Source organism: Delphinapterus leucas, chromosome 3 (assembly GCF_059928025.1).
Source record: "Delphinapterus leucas isolate spDelLeu-1000000601 "Yukka" chromosome 3, BTC_Dleu_Yukka2, whole genome shotgun sequence".
Lineage (NCBI taxonomy): Eukaryota > Metazoa > Chordata > Mammalia > Artiodactyla > Monodontidae > Delphinapterus > Delphinapterus leucas.
Window position 1 is genome coordinate 33,798,094 of NC_143131.1, and position 25,873 is coordinate 33,823,966.

At 36.9% G+C, this 25,873-nt stretch overlaps 2 protein-coding genes across 12 annotated transcripts in view; both read right to left on the reverse strand.

Moving 5' to 3' along the window:
* RICTOR (RPTOR independent companion of MTOR complex 2) overlaps positions 1-13,427 on the reverse strand; it is a 140,487-nt gene extending 127,060 nt beyond the window's left edge. For all 7 annotated transcript variants that reach the window (XR_016392628.1, XM_089908791.1, XM_022598801.3 and 4 more), the window contains exon 1: positions 172-13,427. Coding sequence is in view for 6 of the 7 variants with exons in the window: in XM_089908791.1 (XP_089764917.1) it covers positions 172-220 (49 nt within the window). In the remaining variant the exon portion in view is untranslated. The remainder of the gene's footprint in view (positions 1-171) is intronic.
* A 1,485-nt stretch (positions 13,428-14,912) lies between these two features.
* Positions 14,913-25,873, reverse strand: part of FYB1 (FYN binding protein 1) — a 175,951-nt gene continuing 164,990 nt past the window's right edge. For all 5 annotated transcript variants that reach the window (XM_089908804.1, XM_089908802.1, XM_089908805.1 and 2 more), the window contains 3 exons: positions 18,635-18,668; positions 15,973-16,004; positions 14,913-15,185 (listed from right to left, as the gene is read on the reverse strand). In XM_089908804.1, the coding sequence (XP_089764930.1) occupies positions 15,163-15,185; positions 15,973-16,004; positions 18,635-18,668 (89 nt within the window). In that variant the 3' untranslated portion in view covers positions 14,913-15,162. The remainder of the gene's footprint in view (positions 15,186-15,972; positions 16,005-18,634; positions 18,669-25,873) is intronic.

Here is a 25,873-nt window from a genome sequence, read left to right on the forward strand (position 1 = left end):
CTGCGCGAAACAGACACATAGCCCCAATTAGGATTCGCTCCCAGGCCAGCGGAGGCAGCCCTGGCTCCGGCCAGCGCCCCAGCTCGTTCCCCCCGCCCATGACCAAGGGTAGGCAAGTGCCAGGGGTGGCGGTTGCCCGGCGGCGAGGGGTGAGGGCCGCAGCGGACTTACCTCGTATTCGGAGGTTCTTCAGCGAGCGGCCGCGGCCGACCGCCGCCATATTGACGGGTTTCAGTCACAACACCGGAAACCTCGCCCAATCGCGCGAGAACCCCTTCCCCTCCCCTCGCGCCGCGCCCGCCCCCCGCGGCGGCTGGCGGCGGGCGGCGGGTGGTGCCGGCTTAGCCCGGGGCGCGGAGGGAGTGCGGCGCCAAGTCGGGATCTTGATAGAGTCTGCGGAGCGCGCGCGCGCCCGCCCGTCCCGGAGGCGGAGGGCGCGGCGACGCGCTCGGCCCTCCGGGAGCACGTCCGCCAGGAGGGGGCATTTCCCACGAGGGGAATCCCATTGATGCGAGTTTGCAGCGTGGAGGATGCTTCCCCTCCAGCCGCCGCGGAAACCGTAGTCAAAACCGACACGAAGTGGGAGGAGGCCTTCATGCGCCTGGCTGGTCACCTGCTGAAACCATCCTGCATGATTGTTTTCAAGTCCTGAGATAGCCCTCCTTCCTTATTCGTCAATTAAAACGATTTTATTAAAACAACAACAACAAAAATACAAAACACTGCGCAGTTGTAACGTAACTAAATCCTGCCTAGAGTCGCTTTGCTCCAACCAAGTTAACACGTAACAAAGTTTATTTTCCAGCCTCACTGACCACCGTGCTAAGCAGCCTTGCACTTGATCTTCAAAGCCACACTCAGCCAGGCTGGCCTCTCTAAGTGGAAGTAGTCGGGTGGAAGTTTTGCTTTTGACCGCTTGTAGTAGGACCCGAGAACGGGGTGAAAAGTCGGGAGTGCCGGGTGGTGGTCCCTGGCGGTGGGTGGGATTGTTCCCGCGCACGCGCGGGGGCCTGGAGGCCCGAGGAGAGGGTTTCCTCTCTGCCTGGAAAGAGAAGCTGCTACAGCCTCTGTCTGGGTTTTCCCCTCTGTGTAGCTCCTGAAACAATGGGCAATGTGGATGTTGTGGATTAATATTTTTTATAGATGAACCTAACAAGTATTAAGTGTAGAGACTTTAATCAATATATATACACCTGGCCCCTGACCCAGCAACTTTCTCTTAAACTAGATTAACTTTGAAGAGAGGGGTGAGCGTTTTGTCGCCTCCTGTTCCTCAACACTTGTCTTTCTATATTCCATGAGACTGGAGGTTAATTAACAGTGGAGATCTTGCCTTAACCTGTCTCATCCCGGCTACTAGTTAATGCAGTGCCCAGCATAAATAAGTGTTCAATAAATAATGAGGTAGCTGAGTAAATGCCCTGGATTCCTTCTTTGTTTCAATGTTCTTTCTGCTGTTTAAAAAAAAAAAAAAGTTATTTGGAGATATCAATTGCAGTCGTTAAAAATAGGGAACAATTGGAAACACTTAAATAACCAAAGTAGGGATTATGCAAATTATTGCAGCCATTAAAAATGACGATGCAGGTCTAGTTTATAGGAAATACTGTTCATGATATTAAATCAAGCAAGAAATTACAAAGTTCCCTTTTTTTATAAACACTTAAAGTACATAATAAATTAAAAGTATAACTTTATAAAATATCTTACATGTCTATGTATGGAGAGAAAAATCTGAGATGTACCTCAAAATGTTAACTTGTTTTTTCTCCTTAAATTGTGGAATTACACATACAGTTTTTGTTCTCGTTTGTCTGTACTTTTAAAACGTCCTATAATTAATACATATCAATTGTAAAATAAGTAAAAACTTTAACGAGAAAACTAAAAGCAGCATAGGGTAGCATCATCAAGAAAATAAAAGAGGAACACTGCTTCCTTAGGATACTGTTCTCTGTATATTCCAGGTCCTTTTCTTAGGAGAGCTGCAATCAGTATCTGCTGCTGATACTGCTCTTAGATTCAAGGAGGCAACACAATTAGAGTGCTTTTTAAAAATGTCCTCTGACATTACCAAGCAGTTACAGCCTAAGGCAAAAATCACAAAACTTGAGGTCTGGATAGGACATTAAATTTTTGTATTTCATCTCTTCATGTATCACATTTCACCATTTTAGAAAAGTAGAAAATCTGTCAATGAAAATTCTACCAGATTCTTAGAATGGTTTCAATTTTCAACCAACCCCTTTTACCCTATTTCTGAAATTCCTATCTATTCTGAATTAACCCTTTCCCAGTACAATTTAACTTCATTTTCTTTTTCAGTCTTCGTGAAAACTGAGAACAACCGATCCACTTTTAAAGTACTTAGGGTACATGAGAGCCTGAATCTAATAGTCTTTCATCTTTATAACTATATGCTCCTATTTAAAGATCATTATTCAATTACTCCATCTCTTTCAGGAGAAAAAAAATCATCTTTCTCCAAGACTTACATCTTACAGTGAAACTATTTTTTTCCTCTGTTACTATCCCAGTCATTTGACTGGCTGTGATCTCCATGTTTGTTCTTAAGGCGAATGGCATTTCTGGTAAAAAGAACACGTTCTTAGTGTTTGCAAAAGACTTTCAACTAGGAAGCAGGAGTTTCGGTAAATTTTAGTAAGGAACACATTTTACAATGTTATGTTTGCTTTTTAAACCATAACACTACATTATCGATCTTAGTCAGCTTGTTGTTAAAATCTCTAAGTTATTTTCTAAACTTGCCAATAGCTAGCCATTCCTCTTTTTGAAACTTGTTTTTCTTCCCTGTTTATTTTAGCCCACTCCTCTGTCTTACTCATTTTGTTTACTTCTTACTACTTCTCCAATTTTCCAGGTCATTTTGGTTCTAATCTGGTCATTGAGAATGTGACTTCCTCTTCTTAGTTTTCATTTCCCAATTAAGTTTCATTTACTGTGTGAGTGACTGTTTTTTCTCATAGTATTAGTCATTGATAAAAAGTGTTATATGAGATTAGGTCCAGGACCACACCTCTAAAAGATAACTGCTTGTTTTGGAAGATACAATGACTTCATTGATAGTCACTCTGGGTTCTATTCCCTATCCAATTACATACAGTTAATAATTCTAGTTTATACACCAAATTATATGTTTCAGATATAGTGATAACATTGAAGAGAAACAAAGCCTTGCCAAAATCTTTGTTCCCTTTATCTATCTGCCTTATTACATAGGCCATACGAAGATAAAGCAAGTCAAAGACCACAACATTTGGTCAGTCTATTTTTTGGTAATTTCTCTTCTTAGTTAAACCACACATTTAACATCTAGATAAAGGCCATTAAAATGACAGGCAATAGACTAAATTAAACAGATATTATAATCCTACACAGGGTTAATTATGAAGATTCAGCCTTGGTCACAGCACAAAGTTGCCTCTTAGTATTGTTCCTTTAAATTTTAATCTCTGTCCCAAAATCTCGTGTAAATTTAATTTTTAAAAATTCTGTAAGATATAAAGGCCCTCAATGAAAACAGCTTTAAATGAAGTATAAGCATATGTTTGTGAAAGAAGATGCACAAATTCATAAAATCTGGAAGGGTATGCACTAAAATTTCAACAGTGATTATCTCTGGTTGGTAGAAATTTGAGTGATTTTATCTTTTTTTTTTTCTCATTTTAATTGTTCTAAAACAAATTTTTACTTGTGAAAAAATTTTTTAAGGAAAACTGTTTTAGAGAAATTTTGTTGGCTACCCTAAACCACAATTATAAACATTTGATTATAATAATTTGTTAAGCAGTGGACCTATCAAAATTTATGTATAAACAAACAAATCATTTAAAAAGTGCATTTGTGCACATACTCCAATACATGTGTATTAACTTTCTTATTTACTAGAATATAAAACATAAAGATGAAATTAAAATGGTTCAAAGTAATTTTTTATGTTGCTTTACTAGTGGCAAAAACAAAAGCAAAGGAGCTGAATATACTTCATTATTTAAAAAATCTGTTGTTAAAATCTTTGTGGTACAGCAATTCAAAAGTCCAATTCTAAGAGTTTATTTGGATATTGAGTTTTAGTGGCTGGAATCACAAAATACAAAGTTAAAAGTGGAAGAATTACTCTGTTGGCTGCAGTTTCTAAATCATAACACTCATTTTTCAAATCCATCCAAACTCCATCCATTCAAAAAAATTTTTTTAATGTAATTTGGCTACTAAATGTCCATCTTCCCTAGTGTCAATTCATTTTCATAGCAAACTGGAAGGCATAACATTTAGAAATGTTTAGCAAATGATCTCAAAATGGTTTTGAAACTCTTAATCTGAAACTCTGTTAATCTAATCTAACTTAAGAAACTTAAGAAACTTAATCTAACTCATGTTAGAAACTCTGTTTCCATGATTTTTAAGTGTAGATATAAAACTTTATGTAGATGACACATTTATATTTTTGTTTTCAGAAAAAACCCCACAAAACTATGGAAGTGTTTCCAAATGCCTATTATCTAAATGCTCTCTTCCTAGCACAAATCTCTCTGAAAATTAATAACTTTCTTAGCTATTGTTATATTTACCTTGAAGGGAAAGTTTAGATTTAATATTTTTTTAAAATTTCTGTTAAGATACAGTGCTACTGGAAATCATCAGCCATCATGAAAAACAGTTTGGCACTAAATAAATATCAGACATCTGCATGGTACAAAAGATTTTCATAGTCACTCCTCATTTCAAAGTGTGTGAAAACTAAACTGCATTTTTCTATTCTTCTGTGAATCCCTTTTAAATTATCATTTATAACAACTGCTTTGTTGATTTTTTTCATAAAACATTGTTTTTATTAAGGAAGTTGTTTACTGATAAGAATATATATTCTTTGATACACCTTTACTTTGATCGTGCAGAAAAAGAGTAGTTATTAGTGTATTTTACCACTGAACAGAATTTAGCAAACACCATAAACTGAGACGTGTAAAAACATCTATGCTTCCATCCAACTGCACTGAAAAGCTTCCATAATGCCTATTTGTTCAAGTACCTTTTTCTTCAAGTCTTCAGTTTGTTTGTTTTTTCTTTTCCTTTTTCTGTTTTGGTTGATCAATGGGACTGCATTTTAGTTTTGTCAACAAATTGTTTTCTTTGTGTGTTTTCTAAGCTATTTTTTTTTTTACCATAGCAGGAAATGCCACTATATTCCCCACTGGTATGGACCTCTTTGTTGACAAAAAGAAGGGTCTTTCTGCAAAGCAATGAATTCAATACTGCATGGCTTCTAACATTACAGGAAACAATTATTTTCATAATATCTTCAATTATCTGCATAATATTTTTAAATATTTTGCTAATCAGATAGCTTTATACTATCATTAGCTAACATCCTAAGGAACAGTATACACTTAGAGTTAAATAATATTAAAGGATAATGTGCATAAATTTATATTTCACATAATCTTAATAATTTCAATATTTTTAAATGTTGGCTGACATCGTGACATCTGATTACATTATCATTGCTTTTTTCTTGTAATGATGTTGTTAAAGTGCTAATATCAGGAATAAGAATATCTGATCTTTCATATTTTAAAATCTTGTGCTTGTGCTTTCATTCTTTGTGTTACATACACATAGTTCCTTTGCAAGATTCTTTATAAACCATGTATCCACTTTGTTAAAGATAGTTTAAAATATACTCCTTAAATCCAATTATCTGGATGTGATATATGGACATATGCCCAAGTGAAAAGACTTCCTAGGCGAGTGTTGTGAGTTCCCCTGAGTTGCAGAACCCCCAGTTTTCCCTCAGGATACCTTACATGACTCATGCCAATATAACCTACTAATCAAATGACAGGTTGATTGCTAATCTGTATAATAAATATCAATAGCTTAATTTATTCTATCTTTTCTTTTCTTTTTTTTTTTTGGCTAAAATAAATCTCCAAAACTTCTCCACCAAAAACCAAAAACCTAACACTGTACTAAAATTAGAACAACACTGAACAAATAGAAAACTGGAAAAGCCCAGCTATCTAGAGGGCAAATGCCAATAGTATACCTGGGCTTTGAAGGTTAAGCAACTACCAGAAGGTAGAAAAGCAGAACATGACACTTCTGCGTTAAACCCAGTATCCTAGAAGTGGACCGAAGTGGACCCAGGTTGGTAGTGCCCCCTGGCTTCCAGAATTAGCAATTACAAATCCTTTCTGGAGAAAAATACCCACTACATAACTCCTGGGCTCTACACATTTAAGATCAAACAAATAAAAGTTCATGGTCAAAGATCATTAAACTCATAGGAAAAATTCACCATGAGTAAGAATCAATAGAAATAAAAATCAGCAGAATTATAGCTCATGGACTTCAGATATCATGATCAGAAGCAGAATATAAAAAGATATCTTGATAGATAGATAAATAGATAGTTAATTTTTTTTTAATGAACAATTTCTGATTCCATCCATGATGGAGAATAGGTATTGGATTTACTTTCCCACAATAAACAACTATTAATCTAGACAAAATATATGAACGACCGTTTTTAGGCATTGGACAATAGATAGTGTGGATCATGACCTTGAGATATAAGAAACAAATAGGGTGAACTCAACATTCTCTCTGGCTTTTTGCCTGAGGACACCTTTCAAAATAAAACACAAAGCTGTGGAAACCAAATAGAGAACAGTAGTCTCACTGAATAGAGGAAAGAAAGATTAAAGTGAAGATTAAAGATTAAAGAACCAAGTGAAAATTCTAGAAATGAAAAATACAATATTAAAATTGTAAAACTCCATTAGATGATGACATATTGGACACTAAAAAAGAAAGGAATTTGAAGACAGACCAATAGAATGACTAGAGAAGAAAAAGAAAGAAAGAAAGAAAGAAAGGAAGGAAGGAAGGAAGAAAGGAAGGAAGGAAGAGCAAGCCTCTGTGATCCATATTGAAAAAAAAAAGGAAGTTTAATAATCTAATCTGGTTGTTATAGACACTAAATAAATTTTGTCCACCACTCACTCACACAAAAAGGCCCCTCATTATTGGCAAGTTGGATAGCTATAGAGTGGCCTGTGCTACATCTATTTCCCATCATAAATGGCTGACGTTACAGATGGACCCCATGGGTCAAATCTGGCCCATAATAATTTGGGATAATAATTAGGATAAACTGTTTGGTCTGAATAGTGCTTTTAAGAAAACTTGAATCAGCAGTAAAAAAAAAAAAAGTAGGAATTATATATATAAACCTTGATATCGCTTCTTTTGAAAAATTGGAGACTCTACCGACACCAGGCCCATAATCCATCAGATTTGAGTCATATATCGGTAGGGCCTAAGTGGGAAACAAATGGCAAACTCAAACTGGGGAATTTGAGGAAGGCTTAATAAAGAGATTGATTACACATGTGTGGACAGTGTGTTGGGAAACCACAGTGTAAAGAGCAGCAGCCTGGAACCGGTATAACCTCAGGGAGCGATTGCAATCTCAGAGGAAGCAGAGGGAGAAGCATTGGAACCAGAGAGGCAGCACAATGGAGAAGGCTGTCTGGCAGAGCTGTGACTTTGGGTGAAGGACACAGCTAGCTCATGACAATGCCTCAGGGAGGAAGCCAGACGAATAAATATCCAAACCTCACTCTCTGTCTGTGTCTGGTAGTGCTCCTCAATGGCCAAATGAACCCGGAAGCTATAAGTCAAGGGAGCCTCTTGAGTCAGCCCATAAAGTGTAGTCCTGAGGGGCACAGAGCAGGGTGGAAAGCATTGGAGGGGGGATCTCGAGGGCCAAGCAGGAGATATCCAGTATAATTAGCAACTGACTCCTGTAGACAGAGCTTATATTCTACTGTTTGCCACAGTCCCTACCATTCTCTATTATCCCCACATCAAAGATGAGTATCAGTTGCCAGTGATCATCACGTTGGCACTATGGTGTTTCTTATAGGACAGAACCTTTGCTCTATGTCTCTATCAAAAGTGAGCAAGGAAAGATAGAAGACCAAATTCTTCAAGGAAACTGAGAATATATATATATTCCTTGTAGAAGAGAAATATTACTATGTGTTTAATATATAAACAAAATATATCTTTGTCTTTCATATAAATATATATAACTAAATATATATATGTGTGTATATATATATATATATATACACATATACACACATACATACCTTGCCTGCTTTACTGACAAGGTTAGGTCCCCTTTTGTTAGTAGCACTCTGATTTTTGTATTGGGAAATTATCTTGAGTATAGTCTTGCTTGAGAGGATAATTTTAGGTGACTCTCTTTCACTTGGGAGCCAAAGCATTAGGAGCCTCCCTGCCCCCACCATGTGGGCTGGCACATGACTTAACCAGTCAATGGAGTTCTCTCTCTAGGGACTTTGATTCACGAGTGAGTTATGTAAAGGCAATAGTTAATTTCTGTTGCTTGTAGCCAAGAACTCTGAATCTTTATCTAAACTTCAGTAGGAATACCATTAATAAGTTGGTGTTTAAACATGCTTTTTGACATTTGCAAAACTCTTCTAATTCAATAGATTGTGGAGACAGAGAGGAATTGCTACATGCAGATGAACCCCCGGAGACAAGAGGTGCCTCTTGCACATCCATTATTTTACCAAATTTGCAGTTAAAGCTGAAGATTGTGACTATGCCCCAGCCTACTCTAGGAGAACATATACACAGCCTAATATATATATATTTTTTGCGGTACGCGGACCTCTCACTGCTGTGGCCTCTCCCGTTGCGGAGCACAGGCTCCGGACGCGCAGGCTCAGCGGCCAAGGCTCACGGGCCCAGCCGCTCCGCGGCATGTGGGATCTTCCCGGACCGGGGCACGAACCCGCGTCCCCTGCATCGGCAGGCGTACTCTCAACCACTGGGCCACCAGGGAAGCCCCTAATATTTTCCTTAACGAAACAGGGTGAAAACTGTCACTGAATTAGAAAACAGATGTTTGTATTATGAAAACCAGGATGACTGTCTCCCTAAGAGTTGCAGGAAATATCAAATAAAAAATGATGTCCACACTGTAACCTGAAACTCAGATGCAGGAACTGGACCTGGCTCAGGCATTGGGTTTATTTATTATTATTTTATTTTTGTTTATTGTGTTTAATCTTAAGTGTTTCTATATTACTCTCAAATATCAGCTGGTAAATAACTGGGAGTCAGAGCAAGTTTGCCATCATTAAAATAATGCTCATCTCAACAGAATTCCATTCAGTTGACATGTTCAAAACGTATAATAGCAAACAAGCAAGCAAGGTGATAATGATAAAATTAACATGGGTCAGGGACTTCCCTGGTGGTCCAGTGGTAAAGAATCCACCTTCCATTGCAGGTGACACGGGTTCAATCCCTGGTTGGGGAACTGAGATTCCACATGCCTCGGGGCAACTAAGCCCGCGCGTCACAACTACTGAGCTCGCGCACCTCAACCAGAGAGCATGTGTGCCACAAACTACAGAGCCCACGCACTCTGGAGCCTGCGCACCACAACTAGAGAGAGAAAACCCACACGCCACAACTGGAGAGAAGCCCGAGCAGACTGTGTGCCGTGATGAAAAGATCCTGCATGCCTCAACAAAGACCCCATGTGCCACAAGTAAGACCTGACGCAGCCAAAAGAAATAAGGAAAATAAATAATAAATAAAATAATATTAAAAAAAGATAAAACAGTGTATCTAGATACCTTTTAGAAAAAGTTAATATGGGTCAGACACTGTACTAAATGCTTAAGTACATAGTTTCAATTAATTTTCACAGCACTGTAAAGTACGTACTTTCATATTTTATAAATGAAGATCCTGAGTCTTAACAAAGTTTAGATTCTTATTCAAGGTTATGTAACTTAGCTGATAATCTCAAGCAGGAGGCAGAAGAAATGACATACGTAGTCACTAAAATAAACCCTTAAGTATGTGGCATAATTGTGACAAGCATCAGCATGTATTTCAAAATTAGTCATAATAATAATGTGATAATATTTGAGTCCTTATGATGTGTCCAGAACAATGCTTAGCATTTTACAGATGTAATGACACATAATTTGCCAGGGAAAAAAATTGTAATTTGCAGTCTATTTCTGTCCAATCCTCCATCTTTTTACCTTTTTCTCCCAACTGGATCCTTCCCATCTGGTTTTGAATAAGCTCAAGTCTTTTCTCTCTTAGAAACAATCTATTCCCCAGAACAAAATAATAAAGCCCTTTCTTCACTTTATTTTCCCATCTGGCTATTACTTATATCATTTTCCTTACTTTTGCAGTAAAATTTCTGGAAAGAGGTGTCCATTATGTCTGTCTCAATTTTCTAACCTTCCATTCACCTCTCAGTCCATTTGTGGACATGGGATGCTAACCTCCTTCAAGGAAGTACTCGCTGCCCAGCTGAGGGGAATGTGATCTGCAGACTGCCTCAAACTGTCTGCTTCTTCAGGGTCTGCCTCAGACTCAGTGTCATCTTGCACAAGGTCATGCCCTTCCCAGGGTGGCCCATGTATGGTGATGAGTGAGGTAAAAGGACTGGCCATTTTGGCCTGGGTAGAGTTTATTCCGAAGGCCCCCATCTGGTTGGCTGAGGATGTTGGGCTTGGATCCCAGTTTAACTGCTTTCTCTGCTCAGTCATATTTCTTTCCCTTCCTTCAACAGACGTTCATCCCTAATAGATACTCCAAACTCTATCCCAGAATCTGCTTCCTAACGCAGGGCACCATTGCAGTCAGCTTGGGCTTGATTGCTTCAGTCTTTCTAAGGTCACCTATTATCCACATGTTGATAAATCGAATTGGCATTTCTCAGCCATCAATTTACTCAACCTCTTATGGCATTTGAAACAGCAATTAAGGAAAAATTACAGTGGCAGCCTACTGGATTAACACATTCTTTGCAGGCATCACTTATATTTTCATTGTCAAATATACAATAAAAGGCTTCAAATACCATGTAAAGTATAGGAGTATAAAACAAGTAAGACAGAGTCTTTATTTTGGGGACCTCTGTTTAATGATGAGTCATTGGACACTGAGAATGAATGAGCAGAAGCAGAGAAACTTCTGGTTTTGAGCTTGGGCAAATGGACGATACATTTGTCACTGAGATAGAATCTACAAGAGGGATCATCAACTGAAAGGGGGAAGAGAATGAGCTCAGTTTTGAGTCACGTGAGTTAGAGGTACTTGTGGGATATCCACAGAGAGCTGACTTGAGAGTAATTGCAGCAGAGATCAGACTGCAGCAAGTTGAAGATTGAATATAACTCAAGAATGTGGCAGAGGGTGAATAGAGGCCAGGGATTCCCAAACCTGGCTAAGCATTAAACTCATATTTAGAGTTAATTAAAAATTGATGGAAACCCCCAAGTTTCTACTGTGTAGCACAAGGAACTATACTCAATATTTTATAATAACCTATAAGGGAAAAGAATCGGAAAAATAGATAGATTATATATGTAAAACCGAATCACTTTGCTGTATACCTGAAACTAACACATTATAAATCAACTATACTTCAATTAAAAATAATGATTGAGGGCTTCTCTGGTGGCGCAGTAGTTGAGAGTCTGCTTGCCGATGCAGGGAACACGGGTTCGTGCCCCGGTCCAGGAAGATCCCACACGCCGCGGAGCGGCTAGGCCCGTGAGCCATGGCCACTGAACCTGCGCGTCCGGAGCCTGTGCTCCACAGCAGGAGAGGCCACAACAGTGAGAGGCCCGCGTACAGCAAAAAAATAAAATAATAAAATAAAATAAAATAATAATAATAATGACTGAAAAGTTTCTTCCCCAGAGATTCTGATTCAGTTGATTTGAGGAGGATGTGTATTTTTACAAACTCTCCAGCGCTACTGTGTTCAGTGCAGGTCCTCTGGAAAGCAAACACCAAGATGGAGTGAAAGTGTAGTAATTTTCTGTGCAGAGGGGGAGGGTGGCACAAATATATGTGTCAGAGGAAATGGGAGGGAGGTGGGGAAGGCTGGAGGAGCCATCAGGCAGCAGTGCAAGTCTGACCTCATGAAGGGAGGAGGGGGAGATGATTGGGTAGAAGCATCTCAGAGTGCTATGTGGGATAAGGAAGGGTTAGCCAGGCTGCTGGAAGCTTATGTATCTTTCAGGAACAGGCCTGCCATGCTCAATTGCTGGCTACACAGGAGCAGTCTGTGGGAAACGTGGCATTGGCACAACTGTGGGGATGGATTTCAGAGTGCAGAAGCTGGGGTCTTTGGTTAATTAAGCTCTCCGTGGTTGAAAGTCTGTGAGGCACATTCTCCTGGCTGCCACATATACCCTACTTTTTTTTTTTTTTTTGGTCACACCGGGCGGCATGTAGGGGTCTTAGTTCCCCAACCAGGGGTTGAACCTGTGCCCCTTGCAGTGGAAGCATGGGAGCCCTAACCACTGGACCACCAGGGAATTCCATATACCCTACTATTTTAAGACAATGAGATGAGGAAAGGAAGATAGAAATGGGCTGTAGTTAGAGAGGTATTTGGATTCGAGGCAAGGTTTCCTGCTGTTTTTCAAATAGGAAAGACTTCGGTTTGTTTGTAAGCCTAGAAGAGGGAATCTGCAGAATGGAAGATGTTAAAGATAGAAAAGAAGAAGGGAAGGAGGGAAAGAGGGATGGGGAAGAGGTGCAAGAGGGAGGTTGAGAATGAATTAATTGTGGAGGAAGAAGACTCCAGAGAAGGTAGAAAGACGTGAGATAACAGGTTGTGGCTTTGACTCTAAGCAGTGACATCTTATTTTCTGGGATAGTGTCTGGATAGGGTTAAGGTTGAACGTTGTAGGAAGTTAAAGGGAACTGCACTTGGTTATCTCAATTTCTACCACAAAACAGGAGGCAAAGTATCAAGGGCACCAGTGGTGGAAGGTTTGGTCTTGAACAGGAGGTACCACCCCATCCGCTGAGGCGGAAATCAAAAGAGGTAAAAATGGGCTCAAAGACTCATAGATTTGGGATCAAGTTACAGGACAGAAGGGCTGATGGCCTTGATTTCTTGATAAGTAGGAGGCAAAGTTATCTGCTGAAGGTATTATTTATTTGTCGCTCTTCTCACACGACAAAATTCCTCACATAAAACCATAATAGAAATAATATTTAGTATATTAAAATTAATACTTCAGATATTTCTTTTATATTAAGATGATTGTCTATCATATAAATCTTTCATAAACATGTGTCTGTTTCTTGGTGTATAAACCATAACTCTGAAAGATACCCTTGATATAATTTAGAATTTTAAAAACTGACATTGGGGCTTCCCTGGTGGCGCAGTGGTTGCGAGTCCGCCTGCCGATGCAGGGGACACGGGTTCGTGCCCCGGTCAGGGAGGATCCCACATGCCGCGGAGCGGCTGGGCCCGTGAGCCATGGCCGCTGAGCCTGCGCGTCCGGAGCCTGTGCTCCGCAACGGGAGAGGCCAAAACAGTGAGAGGCCCGCATACCGCAAAAAAACAAACAAACAAAAAAACCCCCAAACTGACATTGTATTGAGTTTATACCATTCTCAATCAGAAGATAAAATTACTGGAAACATAATGTCAGTGTATGTTGTATATTTGTTACCAAATGTAACAAACAAAAACCACTTCTGGATGCTGTAATTTTATCTAGTATTAAAATAAATTCATCACGTGAGCAAATACTGGCTCTCCCTATCAAAAAGTAGACATCAAAATATTTCATAATTGGAGGGGGTCTTTGAGATTAGTGGCTTCTAATTTGGGGGCCTCAGACCCCCAGAGTATACACATTGAACAATAGTAGTTGATGATCTATTTTTAAATTTCAAAGCACCTAATAGAAATCCCACTTTACCCACATGAAGACTTTGAGTTCCTTTACAATTACTTGAAATTATTTCAATTAAGTGGGGCTACTCTTCAGACTCTCCAATGGGCCTCTGCAATATTAAAACATGGATAATGCATTAATCATTATTTAATCAATGAGTTTTAAAAATCAGCAAAACTTCTGAAACACAGGGCTAGGGTAGAGGGAGGATTATAGGCATTTGAGGTAACTGATAGTGAAAACGTTGGGAAAAATTGACTTAGTCTAATCCTGAAATTTGCAGATGAGAAAACTAGGAGGAGGATAAATAATTTATCCAATAACACATCATGGCTCATTAACAGCAGAGCCAGCATTAGGATTTGCTCAATTCATATTTTGGAAGCTGTGAAAAAATTTCCTAATATGCTATTTTCTTGGGTGTTAGGTTTCTGCATTTTGTATCGTGGTGTTTAGTGTTCTTAGCATTTGGAACCCAAATGCTTCACATTTTGTTTTGGGGTTATTTTTGGTTGAGTACGTACCAATAGGAAACACCCCAGCCCAAATGCTAAGGTTTATTAATTTGTATTTCCTCTGCTGGCCAACTTTCCAGTAAAGTGGTTTAAAATTTTTTTTCCGTAGGGGTAATAGAGAAACAAAAACAGAAACCTTTAAAAGAGTCTTCATAGTAAAGAGGTGCCATGAAAGGCTAGTCAATTTTGAACTCCATTCTTCCATTCTTCATAATTTTGGGGTGGTCTTCATTCATATCTACTCTAGTTACAACAGTATTTTAAACAGAATTATATGGTAAACTTTATACAAAAGTTCTGCTACTACTATAATGTTTGAAAACATTTAACCCACCAGTAAGAGTGGAGACAGCCCTGCCTTTTAAAAGATAGATAATTTGAATAGAGAATATAAGATAGGATCATTAGAAGTACAAACAAGAGTTTTTCTTCTTATGAAACATTTAAAGATTTCCTTCCTTATATTTTTGTTGTTCTTTATATTTCTTTAGACAACAGCCATTTTTTCTCAAAAGATTTTTTTTTTTTTTCCGGAAGGGAGAGTTGTCTATTGATGGTCTAAAAGAAGTGCTTACATAATTGTAGCTGAGGCAGAACTGGGTATTTAATATTTCTTACATCTCATTGATGCAGTCTTCCAAGATGTTGATTAAGCAGGGAAATCATTTTCTAAGTCCAAAATCTCAAAATGTATAAAAATAATCATAATTTTATAACAAATGGTAATAACTAGCTTTGTGCATTCATTTTCTATGATACCCGATAACATAGGACAATTAAAACACAGACTTCACATTGTCATCAAATGAACATAGCAGAATGACCAAAGCTGAGAACTAGTCATTGTCATAGATGCAACCTAAAAGAAGAAAATACAAATTTAAATTAGTTACACAAAATACATATCCTCTAAGTGTTCCAACGCTGTAAATGTAAATGATTCATACTCTCCTGGTTTAGGATAAAAATAGGAGAATTGTCTCACTTTATGAAAAAGCATTTAAATCGAAGGCCATATATTTATTTAACATTCATTGCTCAGTGTACTTTTCCAAACAAAGTTTCTGGACAAATCTATTCTCTATCAAAATGAGACTCAAGATTATTTTACCTGGTACTTAATTAAATGTACTTTTTGATAGTAATTCTGAATGAGGTTGAAAATATTAGGTATCAGTAAGAATCATACATTTAAAAGGAGACTAAAAGGAACATAATTAACACTATGCTTCATTTCAGGTGAGATTAATGTTTTAGATCATAATTTAGAAATGTACAATGCTTAGATAATACTAGTGAGTAATACAGGTTATGAAATAAGTACCTACTTATTGTCGAGGCACAAATATTTTTGTGGATAAAGCAATTCTTATTAAGATTCATGGTATAATGAAAAATATTACTAATATTTCATTCTTTTGTTTTCAAAGAAAATAAATAAGAGATTTTTCCTTGATTTTCAATCATGTTCAAAAATAATTTTATTTCATTATACCATGGCATTTACCTTTCTTAACATTTTCAGGTGATTCAAATTCTAATCAGATTGGAAGGCTCTAATTAATCCAGCAAGCTATTTTCAGTATTTGTAAGAACAGTAAATTCACCATGACTGTTCTCTGTGCTGGATGCCACGTGAGACTTACCATCAGCAATATCGTCATAAATCTCTCCATCACTGTAAATGTAGAAAATAAATTTTATTTTAAAGAAAGAATCTTCTTAACATTAAAGCAATATTTAGGTTATAAGTTTAATAATGTGATTTTACGTGACATAAGGCATTTAAGGGTGAGAAGTTACATTTATAAGTGGGAAGAAATTTCATATTCATCTGTATCTCCTTTCATTGATTTAATCTAATCCTCTGTTTCATTCTTATAGCACGCACACACACACACACACACACAATTTATTCCATATCATAGACATACAGAATAATGAAAACATGCCCCAAGAGCATAGACCATGCCTTACTCATCTTTAGATAGAACTATAAGCCTAGCACACAGCTGTCCTTGGTCAGTAGTGTTTGTTGAACTGAACAAACTGAAAAATCACGGCACAGTACTCCACTGGGGGCCCTAATCCAAAACTGTGATGGATTCTTTATGTTCAGTAATATCAGATTTATACTACTTTCACTTGAACTTCAAATGTTGAATCAAATACAGAAATATTTGGCATAGGAAATGGGTGCATCATTTCTGCAATGTTTCTAATTATAATTTGTAAATATTAATTTAAAATATATAAATATTGGTTACAAAATAAGCAGCCAGGATATGGTTTGTATGGTGATTCTTTATTTATTTATTTATTTATTTATTTATAATTAATTAATTAATTTTATTTTTGGCTGCGTTGGGCCTTCATTGCTGCATGCCAGACTTTCTCTAGTTGTGGCGAGCGGGGGCTACTCTTCGTTGTGGTGCGTGGGCTTCTTATTGTGGTGGCTTCTCTTGTTTCGGAGCACGGGCTCTAGGCACGTGGGCTTCAGTAGCTGTGGCGCACAGGCTTAGTTGCTCCGCGGCATGTGGGATCTTCCCGGACCAGGGCTCGAACCTATGTCACCTGCATTGGCAGGCGGATTCTTAACCACTGCGCCACCAGGGAAGTCCTATTTTTTACTTTTTAAAGTTTTTGGCCACGCCGCGCAGCATGTGGGATCTTAGTTTCCCGACCAGGGATCGAACCCATGTCCCCTGCATTGGAAGCATGGAGTCTTAACCGCTGGACTGCCAAGGAAGTCACTATATGGTGATTCTTATGTTATGTAATTTAAAAAATATTTGTGGTTATAGGCGGCAGCCATAATAATCGTTCTGGTGAGTTTTACACATTTTAGGTTTTATCTGGTCCTGAATCTTTGTGAAATATTCTATTCTACACACACACTGAGTCCCTCCTATGTACCAGGAGATATAAGTAAGACACAGTTTTTATTTCAAGAAAGTTCTAATCTAATGGAGGAGAGAATGATATGCAAGTAATTAAAGTAGAAAGAATTATAAATATTAATATAGCCTTGAAACGTAGGATACACAAATGTAAGGTGACTTTGTCATTTAGACCAGACCTACTCTTGGTTCCTATACTACCTCTGTGCATTTATCATGGAAGCAGCAGCAGGCTTTTCAAATTGCTGCCAACTATGGCAGATGCTGTGAGTTCCCTAGGTCTTCTGTTTGGATCCTTTCTCTGAGATTGAGGGAGGATTTGGCTAATGGAAATCTGATACAAATGCAAAGAGGACAGATTTTTTTCTATTATTCATTCAATAAACTTTTATTAAGTATTCACTTCAATAGGTAGTAAAGCAATAATTACTTAGAGAGTACACTTTCTGAATTCTCTCTTAATCATCCTGTAGTAATCACTGATGAAGACGTGGTCCCGTTATTTGTCACGCATTCTTTCCTTGAAATTTGTATCTTTCACAGAGTAAAACCTATTGAAAAGTCCCATGCCTACTACTGTGATTAATGCTCTGAGGAAAATAAAAGTATTGTGATTATTTTTCTTTTGACTCTTTCCTGGTTTGCTGGCAGAGCCCTTAACATTGTTTTGCCTCTTTCTGATTGGTGTCAGGTTATTTATGGATACAGTTTGTGAATCGTCCTTGATTTCTTAATCATGCTGAATTCTGTAAATCTCTGTATTGGTATATGACCTACCCTGATAATGGAGTTCATTTCTTGCACTGGTTTACTTGGAATAGGATCTTATAACATTGTGGGTGGACTCTAATAGCACTAGTACCAGACTGTGACAATGTCCTATTCATAAAAATAGAAGAATCATTGACCGCTATCTTTTTCTGGCATGCTTCCAAAAAAGGCAACTTAATATACTCTACTATGCCTAGTGTGAGTAAAGAAAAGCCTTCAGTTAGGCGCCAAGCCATAAACCGTTAACAGGTGATATTTGTACCTACTCTGCAGACACTAATCGATACCTGATTAATTCAATTCAATCAACTGCATTAATAGCTAGTGAAATGCAAAGTGTTAGTGGTTTTGACCTGTCTCCAATATTTGCAATGTGTGTATCCAATGAATATCTAAAACTATGAACTGTATAATCATGAATGAGAAGGGCTCCTCCTTTATATTTAAAAGAGTGACACTTTATCAAAACTAACTTCGTTATGGGTACTACCATATTGACATTAGTATAGCATATTGTTTTAAAATTTATTTATGATAGTTTAGTAGATTATATTATGTAAGTGATATTAGGAAACTTTCCTAAAGAAAAGCATATAATTATTTTCAGAAGTATAGTAGTAGAAGAAAATGGGCTTACTTGTCTACCAAGTAACTCCGAAGGACATAACCGTCTAAGAAAGAAAAAGAAAATAAATTTTATTAACAGTACAAACTAGAAAAATCCCTACTATTTTTAAAGAAATTGAAATAGAATTTAATAATTAAAAGAATATGATATAATATATTGAATAATTATATCTATCTCCAAATATGACTTATTTTTCTTATTTGTGTCCACTTTTCTCTCCTTCCTTTTTTTTTTTTTAACATCTTTATTGGAGTATAATTGCTTTACAATGGTGTGTTAGTTTCTGCTTTACAACTTTTCCTCTTCTCTCTAACTTTTTTCTCTCTCTCTCTCCTACATGACTCTTTTCCTCCATTTACAATCTTTCCTCCTTTCCCCCTTAAATTAAAAACCAATATTTTCTTTTCTAAGCTACTGTAGGTTGTAGCATAATTTTCTTTCACATTTTAATCTATTTCTTTAAGGTGTTACCCATTTGACACAGTTTTAAGAATTTATTAAGCATAATTTCTTCTATGAAAAAAGTAGGTCACAGGTAGGGATTTTAAATAGCACCAGGTCTAAGACTTAACTTTTCAAATTTTATTATACTGAACAGTCAGAACTGTGTTCCATTCCCCTTTCAGATCCGCAATCTAGTGTGTACTTGGGGGAGTGTGCATTCTAAATGGTTTCAAAACAGCTCTCTTATAATGAGCGTGAAAGATCTTTCACTATTGCTTTTGCCATCTGACAGAGCGGCGATGTTTGCATTTTCATCTTTCATGGAATACATAACTATTAGAAGAGCACATATCAGGGATTCTAGTGATTCCTCTGTTAAATGGAAAATAAACATTTTATACAAGAAAGCAAAGTTTTTTTCACTTTAGTTTTGCCCCTCTTGTGCAAAATACTCCTAAGAAAACATATGGGCTATTTTTCTTAAGAAAATGTCTGCTGACGTCTAATTAATGTTACTAGCCTTTGGAATTATTGGTTTTGTGTCAGCACCTAGCCACTGTTATATGCTTGATATTAGTACCATTTACAGTCTTGTCAATACAGCTTCTAAATAACTTCTTTCACTGAGTCAATCTATTGGTTTTGCTCCAGCTCAGATCTAGTTTTGGTTCTAAATAAGAGTAAATGTGTAAAAAATGATAAAGCAGGAAGCTCACAAGCAAAAATTAATACCAACGTTAATAAACTTACATAAACATACTAATATCATATTGCCATTGATTTAACATGCAAAATTTTTTTAAAGTTAGAATCATACAACTGAAATTGTGGATTAAAAATTAAGAGAATGAACTTTCCCTTGAAATATTCCAGGGTAAAAACAATTCCACCAAAATATTTTGTCAAGAAATTAACTACTTGTTGATGAAAATTGTTCATAAGAATCATATTTGGAAAATAAAGAATCGAAGTTATCTCTGAATTCCTGCAGCATGGCAGTAATGAAGCATATGTCAAAATGATAAAAGTACAATAAGTAATATTTTTCTCAGAGTATGAAAAATTAGACAATGTTATACCTTCCTTTTTATTTCAATTAAAGAAGTGGAAAAATTAATATAAAGGTCATCTAAAATTAATATCTATGATCCTTGGGTAGACTTTGATTCCACAGTTCTTTCAGTCATTTCACGTTAACAAACTTTAAAAAAAAGTTAAGGTAGACATCATCATTTAGCGTAATTTTTAAAGGGGGATAATCTCATCTCTAACAAATTCAACTCTATGTGTGTCTCTCAAAAGAGAAACTCTGTGCAAATAACAGACTTTTTGAACAAAGTGTGGATTTTGTGTCAGGCTTCCAATAATTGAAGTCTGTCTTTACTCGTACTTCTGTTTAGGGCTAACATAAAGTGTGAACCATTTCTACAGACAGTAAGAGTCACAAAGCTTTTTTTTCGTTAGTTAAAATTGGTGGTTATGTTTTCATTTTGAATTTTCTCTTAAAACAAACTGGAAAATAAAACAATACAAGTAAGTGTTCCCATTGATATTCATGTTTAAATTAATAATTTTAAAATAACGACTGAAGCCTTTAACGATGAAATCAATCTCATTGTGAGTTGTCTGGGCTTTGTAAAGTGTCTGAACTAAAATTAGCACGTAGACAATTAGAGAAATGTATAAGAAGTAAGAAAATATTGCCAGAGATTGGAATTATTCTGGCCTCAAGTATATTTCTGTTGTTGTTTGTAAAAAATATTTAGAAGGTCAAGAGAAACAAAATCCAAAACAAAGAGAATATAATCACCATTTCTGGAAATAAAAGGTTTTTATTTTCTTGTGCTTGTAGGTCATCTACTTTTTAAAACTCAGTTATGCTAAAATTGTGTAGACCTGGATAAAACACTATCTGTAATTAGGCATAAAACAGTCCTTTCAATGACCAAAGTTACTAACTCATGATATAGAGCTTAATTACCTAACCTCACAAAGTTTATTATAAAAAAATATATTTTCCTAGCTTCTCAAATCCCTATTACATTTCCTCCTATATCTTGACTCTTCAAGAGTTCTATGGAGCAGCTTTTTCTTTTGTTGAAAGCTCTAACGTTGTTGCCGTTTTGTTGTTTTTGTTATTGTGTGAGCTACATAAACATCAACGATTGTGAATATTATTTAAGAACAAACTTATCAAGGGGTTGGGGTGTGGGATGGTACTGTGCTGCTCTACTTTAGTTCCCTGAAATGATGTGATCATTTGGGGCTCATAAACTATGAAATCACTATTATATAGCACTTTTGTAGGGTTAACGACTTTTAATACAGCATAGGTTTTGCTGTCTAGTACCTTTAAAAATCTCCGCTGAAACTTCATTCTATTACAAGCATGATTCATGACAGTGTCAAAACAAGTGTCTTACCATGAAGTTTTAAACAACTTCTCCATGATAGTTCCTAAACACAATTTTTTTTTTTTGGAAGTAGAAAAATGTTCTCTGCTCACATGTTCCATGAACATTCATCATAGGGAATGTAATGAAAAATACAAACAAATGAAATAAACAGAAAACCTCATCATAGTTCTGTAACACGCAGCGTGGCTGCTGTGTTTAGTTAGCTCTATAATATCGTGGGCACTGGCACACCAGGGATGCTCACACATAATATGAAATTATCATTAGGAAATCTCACATTCATAGAGCAGAACACAGTGACTTGAAACAAATGTTTTGAAATATGTGGTGGGTAGAGTTGGTTAAGAAAGTAACACCCACCCACCATATGTGCCAGTTAATTTCTTCCCAAAACATTTACTTGCTACAGTGCAGATGTGTCGCAGGACTAATGACTCACCTTTCAGAAGGGTGTTGTGAATATAAAATTACCAAGGATATACAAAACCATCTTTGGAAAAAATATCTTTGTTCTAATATTTTCAAATTTTTTACTCAATAAAAATGACAAATTTTATTATTTCCTTATTATTTCGTTTGTTGTGAGCAAGTCCAGAAATAAAGTTAAACTTACTCAATTTGGCCTCATGCAGTTTAAAAACAATAGTCATACTGCATAGATTTACTAAGGCAAGTGGAACAACGTCCGACTTCAAGAGAAAATGCTCATAATGTAATAGAAATTAAAAACAAAATGCAGTGTATAATGCTAAATATAAATTATTATCCTAGTTCTATAAAAATGTTCTCTTTCCCTCTCTCTTTTTCTCTCCCTACTTATTTTTAGGGCTTCAAATCAGGTGACATTAAATTTCTGAATACAAAAATTTTCTTCAGTGAACATGTGTTGTTTTAAAATCGAAACCAAAATTACCTAAGCAAAGAAATCATCAATTGGATTTGGGGACACCCAAAACACCTTTAAAATTCCCCTTCCTTTGGTGCCCAAAGGAAATGGACAACATTTTGATCACAAATAACTCAGCTCATGTCTCATTCCACACTTTTCTGTAGAAAAATTTTCTCCAGTGACAGGAGGTGGGAAAACTCACAGCTTATGAGACTTTGAGTTGAGGAACATGCACAAATATTAGCGAGAAATTCTAAACATTTGGGAATGTGCCAGAAATATATATTTAAGATCTCAATGCCTCTACAATGTGCTTTTCTACAAGTCAGTGGGTGAGACCTGATCAAATGTGATAATGCCTGTAAAAGTGGCTTGTACTCTACTCCACAGTGGGAAGGGATTACTGTTAATGATTTAGCCTCTCATATCTATCATTACAAATTAGGTTTAAGTAAACTATGGTTTTCTTTTTTTTTTTGGATGGATTAAAGTAAGGAAAATGTTAGGGTCATCATGATGTTGGACTGCAAATGTCGTTACTGCTAATTAGATGTAGAAAAAAGGAACTGAAAGATTCAGAGTCTCCCAAATGATACACAACAAGTGAACCACATCACTATGGCTAAGACAGAGAACTTCTGTCTTCTAACAAGTTAAACTATTCAACGGACTTCTTCCTGTGAATGTCAGTATGTCAGATTTTCATCTGGTTATCCAACTGCAATCTCCAAATTGTTATACTCAATTCAGCAAGCCCCAAACAAGGTGCCAGGCAGTGTAGAATGTGTTGGCAATACGGTGTTGAGAACATTTCACTGAAGCTACTCTCAAGCTCCGTCTCATAAGAGTAATAGATTGGAAAAACAGTAAGGACAGTGACAGCAATAACAGTAGTGGCATGGTGCAGCAAGGGAGAGATTAATTGTGTTAGGGTGGCTGCAGAGGAGGGAGTGAGTGTGCTTCCAATTTTAGATGACAACTGGGTTGTTTTTAATAGATAATTTATGGGCATTCCAAGTAGAATAAAATAGCATAGAAGGATGAAATAGCATAATTTATTTAGGGAATGACAAATGAGTAGTTTACATTTCTGGAGTGTTAGTTGCAGATGGGAAATAGTTGATGAAGGTGACGCTAGATCACAAAGGGCTTTATATACTAACCCTAAAGACTTCATGTTTTTAAAAATAATATTTGGGTAACAGTATGGTGAGTGGATTGGCTGAGAGAAGGGTAAGGGAGACATATCATTTGAAAGGCTATTGCAATAATCCAGGTGAGGAAGGGTTAAATTCATACAACAATTGTCCCAAATCCTATGGAGGTATTTGAGGAATAGATCAGAAATTAAGAAAATTAAACATGTTAAGGATCTAGTTCAAGGAAAGACTAACCAGCAGTTTTAGAAATATTAAGAAAAGCAAGAGATTTGGAAAAATAAAAGGGAAATTAAGCAGATATGATCATTGAATTGTGGAATAATGAAATCGCAGATGCTCTTGGTGGCCCTCCCACCTGCCCAGGAGTAGGCTTCAATTCCTGATGGACACGGAGTTGATGTATAAGTACCCCAGTTTGTTTCCCACCAGATGGGATAACACTGCCACTCCGATTTCCCAACTGATTAAACTCCTACTACCCAAGTGTACCTTTTTTTGATAACAAGATTTTATTAGCTGCCTTCTCTTCCCAGTTTATTAACAAGATTTTATTAGCTGCCTTCTCTTCCCAGTCTACTTCTCCACGTGCTCATGGGAGTATCCCAGAATCTCCTCCCAAATGGGAAAGCCAAACTAAGACAAAGTCCAGGCCAAAGAAAGTCTATAAATAAAAAACAACTAGTACGCAAGTGCTACTGATATAATCATCTGGTTTTCATTCTGTTCGAGGTGGACCCTAAAACCACCTAAGAATTGAATTAGTTATCAGTGAGCTTGAGAATTGTAAAGTGCATTGGTCCTGCCACAGAAAAAAAAAAAGAAGAGAAAAGTTACAAGGAACTCTTGATTTTATCTACCAGAATGTCATGTAATGTTTTCACCTCTCATTTTTAACAGATGATAAACTCTAAGAGGATAGGAGTCCTCCAGTATTCATAGCAGTATTTAGAATTATTGATGTCGAAGTAGAAAATGATAGCAGATTACAAATTATCCCAGAATGGCTGTTGCTTTTCCTCATTCTTAAGGTCTACTGGCTCCTAGGTAGGAGTCTCCTCTGAATTTCTGTTTTTGATGCTGAATCTACATCTGCTCATCTGTATCTATACATGTTTGTTGTTGAGGTCATTTATATCCTGTTACTCAGAGTATGTTCTGCGGACCAGCAGCATCAATTACCTGCGAGCTTGGGAAAAACACCCTACCTCAGACCTACTAAGTTAGAATCTGCATTTTTAACAAGATCCCCACGTGAAGTGTATGTACTTTGGAGTCGAGGAGCATTGCTCTAGATGGGATTTGTTGCGGGGACACAAATCTCAGGACAGCAGGTCAAGATAAGTCTGAAGCTTGTCCTCTGGAGAAAGGTCCACATGACAAGTACTAGAACAATTCTCTGTTGTGAAAAATGTGAAATAATTTGGAAAGTAGAGGGAAGGAAACATATCATTTAGGCCCATCACCCTAATCAGCCACTATTAGGATTTTAGTTTGGTTTCTTTTATTTACATATTTTTTAACATGGCTGTAAATAAATCCTATCCTACTTTAAGCAGGCTTCTTATTCCTCTTACTGTTGTATCATGAGAATTTCCTCATGCTATCATAATCACCCTGGAAAATACACAGTTTATATATTTATCATAACTTATTTAATAATTTTAAAAATTTGAACATTTAAAAATATTTTGATGACCTTTTAAAGCATGTAGTTATTCTGCATTTAAGACTATTCCTTGGGGTACATCTTCACAAATCCAGGTCTGAATGGGGGTTTTCTTTGTCTTCTGGAGCTCCATCTTTGAATTATCTCCAGTAACCTTCAAGTCATAATGCTACATACCCCTGCCTCTTATCCTTTGCACCCACATTCCATTTTTTTCTTTTAAAGCCAACCACACCCCTTCCATAAAAGCTTTAGATCCATTTTCCCCACCCTTGAGTCACTGTATTTTATTCTTAAAACATCTACTTCGGTTCCTGTCCCTGAGTCACCTTCCTGTCATTAAAATTGAACTCAGAGTTTGTGTTTTCCGTGCAGACTTACCGAGCTGATATGGGACAGCCATGTTGGCCATTCAATTTTAAATATAGGACAACATAATTTTGACTTACTCTTCCCTGGACGTTAAATGAAATAAGCTTCCTTTTAAAACTGGACAAAAACATTTCCATCTGCCAGCTTTAGTAGCTCAGAAAGTCAGAGAGGACAGGACACTCTTGTGTTTATTTGGAATAGAATGTCGTATTAAATGTGGCCGAACAGGAAGTGAAAGCAAGTGAATTTGCAAGGTAGGGAAACTGGAGATTCTAGGTGTGACATATGCGATATAATTTC